Below are 9,324 nucleotides of genomic sequence, written 5' to 3' on the forward strand. Positions count from 1 at the left end.
TGATGCGCGCACCATGGCACAATTTATGGTGCGCGGTGGAGCGCGAGCGCGATCGCGCCCCTTAAAAATGAAAGCCTGCTGAGTGTATGTGTTTTGTCTGTTGAGTAGATGAGGCAGTGATGATGCTAGAAGCTGATGTTATCTTGCGCGAAGGCACCAACATTCCTGTCATGGCTCATCCGCCTGCTGTCGATAGCAACCTCACCCTAGAAGAGTGGCTGCTTCGTACGGTAGTCACTGATAAGGGTAATGCTCTCATCCTTCTATTATATATATACCACCATCTAACCTGTTCGTAGTTGAGATGTGCTTGTAGATACTCGTATGTTTCATATAATTTGTCATTATTAACCCCTGCCTATACGTAGTTCTATAAGAACGAAATAGCCAAACGATTGAACGAATGAGTATAGGAGATTGATAGCTGAGCTCTGCATCAGGTATGAAGTTGGATTTCAAGCAGATAGACGCTCTAGATCCGGCCATGGACATGCTGGTGAAGATGGATAAAGACCTGCACGCCCCCTTGTGGATAAACGCTGACATAGTCTCGGGACCCAACAACCTGAATGAAAGTATTATATCTATTTAACATTACATTTAATTTGTTGTTGAAGATTTACATTTACTAATTACATTAACATTTAATATAACATTTTACATTTATATCCTGAGGTATGGAGGGTATGAGGTCTTACTGACCATTATTAGCAATAAACCTTTTAGCAATAGCAAAGTGCTACTCATAATACACATATCACAAACATATCAGTATAACAAGATCAGTGTCCATATCGCTCGAGTATCGATCTTTACAGTACTCCGACGATTGAGATCAAAGTGAACATCATCCCATATTAATATGTTTTTATCTCAGGCCCCTGTGGATCCTGTACAGTTCATCGGGACAGCCGTGAGCAAGTTTCCACGCATGGTGTTATCTCTGGGCTGGACGACGTTGTACGTTTCCGGCGGTGATGCGTACACGTGGAGGATGATGCTGGATATGATGAAGCTTTGCTACGGTCTCCAGCAAGCCGTTACCTTCCCCGTCAGAGCCGTATGGGTGAGATACACGATACCAAGATGCAGGGATGTAGCGTTGTCAGGGTAACGACGACATGTCCAATAGCGATGCAGGGATGTACCATTGTCAGGGCAACCACGACATGACCAATACTGATGCAGGGATGTAATGTTGTCAGGGCAACCACGACATGACCAATACTGATGCAGGGATGTAATGTTGTCAGGGCAACCACGACATGACCAATACTGTGTGTTCCTACATGTTTGATGCAGGCGCACTCCTCGTACGATAAGTGGTTGTGGCTTACTCAGCTACGCCCCGACTTCACCGTCACTGTCTGGCACGGTGCCAACGATCCCGTCAACGTCGACGGACTCGTCAGCCTCCGTCGCCATGGCGACCCACGACGCATCTACTACGACTTGCCACCCGATCTAAAAAAGGAGTTTCTAGACGCATTAGAGGTAACGACTAGTAAAGATAGCAACCCCTTATCTTACTGTTATCTACTATCTGTAATCTGTTATCTGTTATTTGTTATCTGTTATTAGCTAGGATTATATGCGGTATTATATGGTATCTAGGGTTATCTGCTTAATGAGATCTCTAGATCAACTATTTTTAGTTAGCTAAGATTCTGTTAGCTGGACATACAGCTATTACCTTTATAACTATCTTTGGTTACCGCATTACGTTTACAATACCATCACGGCTTCCAGGAAGGGAACGTTACGCCGGGAGCAGGTGGGCTTCCCTACACGTGGAACTCCACCTACTGGCAAGTCTTCCCCGCGGAGCCCTCCCACGAGATCTACATGACAGATATGAACGTCGTGCTAGCTGGAGCTGGATCGGACTCGGCCTCATTAAACTACAGCGGATCACTCGCCCACGTGGCGAGCATCACCGGCCGCGTACGCTTCCTCAGCAACGACCTGCCCGGTAACCCCGGCGACGAGGTCGAACGAAGCTACGTTGCCGTGACGATGGTCATCGCCGACCACATGCTCGTCGTCGGGTTCAACGACAAGGGTTTCGTCGAGATACGGACAGAGGGCGCCGGCGGTGACGTCACGGTCGTCGCCTCCCACCAGGACGTCGCGTTGACAAGCGACTGCGTCAGCTTCGAGGTCGCGATCGCCGGGAAACAAGTGAGCGCCACGTCCACGGTCGTGCGTTGCCGTGACGCCGCAGATACCCCCGACAACGCCGGGGCGTCTGCTAGCGTGATGTCACCGCTGGGCGGGGAGACGGTCGCTAAGCTGAGCGTGAGGAACACAGACGCTTGGCACGATGCGCTCGTCGAGGACCTGACGGTTTCTTCTCGCAGCTCTGCCGGCAGCTTGCTCCCCGTTACCGTGGCAACGTACCTGTTGATGACGATGGTCGTCGGCTGTTCAGTTGTGTAGGTCACGTGACACATCACACCGAATAAGCAATGTTTTCACGCCATGGATTAAAGATAGATAACCATTAGGAACTATCGTATTCTTGTGTTTCAATTTTCACGAATACACGTGAACTCCATTCTTTCTTTTTAAGGTCAGTACATGAAAACAAATGAATAAAACGTGATCACCGTAGCATTTGTTGACACCTCAATTTATTGTAATAAACCCTGTACTGTAAAACTGCATAACAAATGAATAGATACAATAGAAACAAAAAATCTAAAAACTAAAATATTTACTGCTAAAGAATGGGTGGTAAATTGTCAGACATTATTACAGAGCCATTTCTAACACAGAATGTCAAACACTGGAGGTGGCCATCGGCTCGATGTAAACATCACCGACTAAGACAGCTCTTACATCAATCGCAGCTGGTCAAGGTGGTAGTTAACTTGCAGCAAACAGCAAGTGTGCATAACCTGGGAATGATGTTTATTCATGTGCCTCTCTCGCTTCTTTCTCCTCTCTCTCTCTCTCACGCATGCACACACACACACACACACACACACGCACGCACGCACGCACGCACGCACGCGCGCGCGCGCACACACACACACACACTCTCTCTCTCTCTCTCTCTCTCTCTCTCTCTCTCTTTATGGAAATAGCAGAAATCATAAAGACTTTTACATCATATTTTCCCCCAACAGGTCGCAGCACTAGTTGCCTGCAGCATCAACGCAGAAGCAGCAGTAGTGATAACTAATAGCAACACCAGTTATTCTACATCGATACTTGAAACAACTAAATCACAGTATAAAATACTAATCAAATGAATCAGTTCCTGCCTTACATGTTTTAAAACTATCCCAGGCTAGGCACACTACATATCCACTGCCTTCTGCCCCTATGCCTTACAGTGCACGTCTATATATATATATATATATATATATATATATATATATATATATATACACTGTAATGTACATGGCACAGAGGTTTGGGAGAACTATATATATAGAAGCACTTCAGCTCTTGCTAAACATTATATGATCTCATACATACGATCAGGTGACTCAATTTAAAACCACATATAAAATGACATTAAAATAACAGCATATTCTATCTCTCAGCGTGTGACCACGCTAACAAGAAATGCGCACAATCATATTCTGGTATTTAACAACAGAAATAACGGAGTAAAACGACGACTGACTACGGGGTTACAGTGAGTGATCGCTCACGGACACACGGTCCACATTTGCTGCATGCTACACAAATACATACACACAACGCAACACAAACGTTTTTTGCATGATATTATTTAAAAAACACATTTCATGTGTTTAAACTTTTTTATAACACTGCCGTCTTTCAGCTTAGCAGCAAAATATCGTATAATAATAACTGACACGCTACGATTCATTGATACTATACTGACGTCACTGTCTACGTCACACACACACACACACGGCCAGAACAAAATCTATCCGATAATATAATATCTTACGTTCGTGACGAATATTTTGAATAATGATCCACCTGCCCCGTTAGTAGAGCGTGAGAACAGTGTCACAGACGAAACAACGAGATAACAACGGGATAGATGGGGCCTCACAATTGTTCATGAGATGGAACGACAGTACTCTATGTATGCCCTTACAGTAATCATTCGGTCAGAATGATTACTCCAAGGTATGCCGCACACGCGGGGGCTGTCATTTCAGAACACCCCACATGAGCGAGACAGAAGACAACGTTAACCGTCACCTTGACCCGACCCCGCGGAACGCGTCCGAGGGGGGAGGGTAGGATGGGTGGGGGTATGACAGCGCGGAGGGGGTGAGGGCAGCAGGCATGCTGTCCTACATGCCGAGAGAAACATACGGCACGTCACCATCACTGCTACGTATCCGTGAGCAATGACATTACAACCATGATGCTACCTCACCCACTGATCTCTATTATACTAACGTTATATACCAAGTTAGTATATAGAGATCGGTGGCCTCACCCCATTCCACACATCACGAGTTGATCACGTGCGCATCACCTATGTATCAAGTGCTCCTCGTGTGTACAGCACGTCGTGAGCCTCACGTGCCTCTTAAACGCTGATCACGTGTCAATCACGTGTTAGTCACGTGCACATCACGTGTTCGTCAGTGTATAAAATAAGCCAGAGAAAATACGCAGCAGGTCGAGAAAAAGGCTACTTTGAAGACAAGCTAAAAACTAATTAATGATTAAATTTCTTCATATTTGCATCCTTGATTTCCGAGGTCTCTCCTCTAGGCACACACTCTCCCCCTTCCCTCTTTGTTTGAGAGAAACAGAGCAGGCTAAGGAATTAGAAAGATGGGGCGAGCGATATTGGGTCAAGAATGGGTTGAAGAGAGAAGGGGAAGAGGGATAGAAGAGGGAAGAAGGGGATGGAAGAGGAGAGAGGGGGATGGAAGAGAGGAGGCAGGGATAGAGGAGAATTCACAGTGATAGGGCCAGAGGGAAGGGAGGGAGGGAGAGGTCTACAATAGAAATCTTTCATCCTGATTGGCAATGATTGTGAGTAACGTTCATTTTCAAACGTTTGGTGTGCAGTTTGCTCATTAATATATCTATAAATATAGTTCGTTATTAACAAAGGTGTTGTAAAAAGTTGATAAAATGTTGCATTTGACCACTGCACATGGTCACATAGGAATGTATATCTACATATCGGCCTGACAGCAACTTGCTCTCATTGTATAGAAGGAAAATATACCATCAAAAACAACCGCGGTACAAAAGATGAGGTAGAGTGTAAGAGTGGAAGAGTTGGGAGTCACGCGATCGACACGTGCTCAAATCATACAAACATCTCCACACCTGCTCTCAGTCACTAGATGCTGCGAGGGAACCACGTGTGACGCAGCCTGCCTCCAGCTGACCCTCGCTAGCGCCACCTACCGTGACAAAATCACAACTTCCGGCCACACCTGACTAGTTTGCTGTGGCGCTAGCGCACGCGGGTCAGCTGCTGGCAAATATCTGCTGCTAGTAACATCCGCACGAGTGAAGAGGTGCCGTTATTAAAAACTACAGGTAAAAAAAGGTCCGTCTCCAAAAAGGCCAGAGCAGAGTGTATTATTGGTACGTTCACCATTAGTGTTACGAAAAAATTCCCTGAAACTTCTAGCATTTCATTTCATTCGAGTCTGAATAAAAGTATAGATTTCAAAAATACATGATTTAAGAAATACGTTTTCCCCTACGCCAGCGCCCTGTCTGGCAGTCGATCCTAAACTGTTAGTAAAAAGATACCCATATTATATCAGCGAGGAGAGAAGTGACGGCGGACATGAATGAACTCTGACGTAGGATAGCTGACGTATCATGACAGATAATGGTACAGCGCACAGTTAGTAGTTTCACGACACACACAAAGTTGATTCACGTGACTTTACGAATGTGAAAACAGTCAACGTTTTCCGTGATGCCCAGCCGGACACGGAACATGACGACGTGAACATAACAAACCATTTGATGACCCAACACACCACTGGATGAGATAACATGCCATGCAAGGATATAACACGCCATGGAGTGACATAAAATATCATAAGGCAATTGGATGTGACAGGATAGTGTTTATAGAATAAGGCAGATATAACATGATATGACATGACGTGAAATGGTACGACATGCTGATGAGTGAGCTAATGTGAACAGCTAGCAGCAAGATGGGATGTAACATGGCGCAATTGACATGATACAAGCTGGGACATAACATGACATGATGGACGTGACACGATACTAGACGAGACATGACATGGACGTGATACGATACTAGATGAAATGCAACGTAGAATGACGTATGCGACACGGCGTGATGCGTGACATGACACTAGATGGTATGTAACATGATGACATGATGATGCATGCGACGTACTAGATGTGATATGACATCACATGATACGACACTGTGGCTTAGGCTGAGAGATTGACAGACCACTGTTACGATATAGATGGGAGGGAAGTGACGTAGCAATCTACGTTCCTGGTCCAGTATTACGCAATAATTAATGGACCGGCTATACAAACCTACGAAAACTACAACAATGATTTATGCTGATACATATATTCATGTATATGCAGACTGCACACATGCACATGCACATACACACACACACACGCGCGCGCGTATATAAGTGTGCACGTGTATATTTCATACATACTCACTCTAAAGGTAACCTGGCTAGGTATTAGGGAGGGTAATACATTCTCTAACAACTGCAAGGCGCTATGCGTGCGCACATGCAAATAAATAACAACAAATTTGGCTTCTTTTGATTTGCTAGTGGTACGTTTCCATAGTGACAGTGCATAACAAAACTAGTGCTTTCATGTGACTACAGGGGGCGCTGTTTCCCCTCGCACAGACGGCGCTGACAAGCACAGGTACACGACCACAGCTCTCATTCCATCCTGCCGGTTGGTTGAGGTTGAGCAACACACCATCAGTGTATATACCCCCTACAACACACACAATGACCTTGGTATGTGACAACCTTGGCACAAAGATCTCCATCTTTGCTCACAGGGGGCGCCACATGATGTCTTTCTTCGCACAGGGGGCGCCACAAGATGTCTTTCTTCGAACGGGGGGCACCACAAGATGCGTCTTGGGACCATTCGCAAATAAATGAAGAGCTTTAGCAGAAATGCTGCAGTACTGACACCCTGCGGGTAAATGCTGCAGTGCTGCCTCCTTGTGTATAAATGCTGCAGTGCTGCCACCTTGTGCCACAATGACAAGAATTGCTGCATACTTGACATTTAAATTGTGAGCCACAGCAGATCCAGAGGGCACCACTAGTGACATGTGCATACGCAGATGCTGATGCGATTGGCTAAAACGCACTGGCATGGCAGCTGAAACGAAAAACAGATGACAGCGAATCATAAATTTGCTGCCTCCTCGCAACACAAGCCTACAGAAATCATAGCTCTCTAATGATCTAATCAGAGCTAGATAATTACAATCACATTCTTCTTCTTCTTCTTCTTCTTCTCGGGTAACTACACTACACTCAATCTCGCCAATCACATTTACACGGCAAGACAGAGTCACATCTGCGTCTCATGGATTTGTCACCTCTTCGCGACACAAGCCTACAGAAATCACAGCTCAAATCAGAAATTGCAATCACATTTACACGGCGACAGTCCTCCCCGCGTTCCTACCTTTAGCGCACTCTACTGTATAACATCTTCCGATTTTGGTATGTCGTAGATTTCGGCAAACAGCGGCGGTAACTGCAGCTGGTGCCAGTTGAGTCGGAACCACTGCAACTGGTCGCCATGCTTGTTCCCCAGCGTCCGAAGCTCGGGCAACCTCATGAGCAGAGTGGGAAACAGATGCGGCTCACTGGAATGATTGCGTTGAATCTGCAACAACAACAACATGAGAGCATACATGCATGCACAGTCACATGTTTCTAACGTTCTATGTAGTCTAATGTTCACACTGCAATGAATTATAACGATAATAATTTACATTGCAATCGCTTTCATTGGAATAGTTTACGTCTGAAGTCCATCTGCATTGCAGTCCATTATGTTTCGATCGTTTACGTTGCAAACGTTTCAATCGCAGTCGTTAACATTACAAACGTTTTTACTTGCAATCGCTTACATTGCGAATTTCCATTGTACGAGTTTACATCCCAATAATTGCAATCGTTTGCACACTGCAATAATTTTGCAAGTTTGTACAATACTTGTACGTGACCTATGTATGTACATACTTGTAGTTTGAGGGCCTCTATGAGTTTGTCTTGTAATGCCGCGACAGTGTGGGTATCAACCACACCGGGCCGATCTGAAACAATCGTATAACATCACAATGAGTTGCAGATTCAGATTTACTATTGATCAGTAAACAAACTGATAATATTATGTTATTTCTTCACAAACCAGATGGAATTATAATATAATGTTATTTGTTTACCAGGTAAATGGCTTGATAATATAATGTTATCTGTTTACCAAGTAAATTGCTTGATAATATAATGTTATTTGTTTACTAACCAAATGTATTGACAGTATGATGTTATTTGTTTACTAATTAGATGAATTCATAATATAATGCAATCTCGTTACAAACCAGATGTATTGATAATATTATGTTGTTTGTTTACCAACTGAAATGGGCTGATAATATTATGTCATTTCGATTTTTTCTTGGATTAGCATCAGCAATGTAGTTATAAATAACACCACCGGATGGCGCCACAAGGTATAATTCGTAACAGACTTCGATATAAAAACCGCCACACCCCCTAAAAACCTGCTATTCACCATTAGTGATATATTAGTCTAAATTAAATTTATATTATATTATTCATATGCACCTGCAGACTGTCATTTCAAATTCTCACTGTGTATTTGTTAGGAAAAAAATCCTGTCCACACTCTTTAACCCACTCCCCTTTCATCCTGCCCCTCCCGAAACCGCCTCCCTCCCACCCACCCCTCTTCTCTCTCAGCACTTTCCACTCTACTTAATCCTCACTACCCTCACCACCCCCCCTCCCACATTCTCACCCCTTTCTCACAATGACTAGTACCGCCCCTCCCACACCCTCACCCCCTCACCTTCTCCTACCCTCGCTCGTACTAACCTCTTCTGCACTGTTTCCCCCTCCGACACCATCTTTCCACCATCGTTCTTCCTCCTTCATCCCTCCCTCCCTCAATCTTCCACCCACCCTCCCACTCATCCCCGCTCGCCCACCCTCGCCCTCACTGAAACAGTTTAAACATCACTCGCTTTGACTCATAAAAAAATGAGTCATCCCGTTCCAGAATAGGTACCGTATTTCCCCTGCCAGACACCGCGCGAAAAATCCGAGATAGTTAGGT

The 9,324-nt window shown here is 44.8% G+C and overlaps 2 protein-coding genes across 2 annotated transcripts in view; one reads left to right on the forward strand and one right to left on the reverse strand.

The window, feature by feature from the left end:
• Positions 1-2,613, forward strand: part of LOC106813651 (protein FAM151A-like) — a 6,838-nt gene extending 4,225 nt beyond the window's left edge. Inside the window, exons 4-8 of the mRNA XM_014817844.1 lie at positions 109-246; positions 441-571; positions 878-1,066; positions 1,303-1,494; positions 1,750-2,613. Coding sequence (XP_014673330.1) covers positions 109-246; positions 441-571; positions 878-1,066; positions 1,303-1,494; positions 1,750-2,439 — 1,340 coding nt within the window. The 3' untranslated portion in view covers positions 2,440-2,613. The remainder of the gene's footprint in view (positions 1-108; positions 247-440; positions 572-877; positions 1,067-1,302; positions 1,495-1,749) is intronic.
• A 3-nt stretch (positions 2,614-2,616) lies between these two features.
• LOC106813646 (ecdysone-induced protein 78C-like) overlaps positions 2,617-9,324 on the reverse strand; it is a 16,536-nt gene continuing 9,828 nt past the window's right edge. Inside the window, exons 6-9 of the mRNA XM_014817838.1 lie at positions 8,208-8,281; positions 7,645-7,848; positions 3,043-7,332; positions 2,617-2,943 (exon numbers count right to left, since the gene is read on the reverse strand). Coding sequence (XP_014673324.1) covers positions 7,657-7,848; positions 8,208-8,281 — 266 coding nt within the window. The 3' untranslated portion in view covers positions 2,617-2,943; positions 3,043-7,332; positions 7,645-7,656. The remainder of the gene's footprint in view (positions 2,944-3,042; positions 7,333-7,644; positions 7,849-8,207; positions 8,282-9,324) is intronic.

Source organism: Priapulus caudatus, unplaced genomic scaffold, assembly GCF_000485595.1.
Source record: "Priapulus caudatus unplaced genomic scaffold, Priapulus_caudatus-5.0.1 Scaffold804, whole genome shotgun sequence".
NCBI lineage: Eukaryota > Metazoa > Priapulida > Priapulimorpha > Priapulimorphida > Priapulidae > Priapulus > Priapulus caudatus.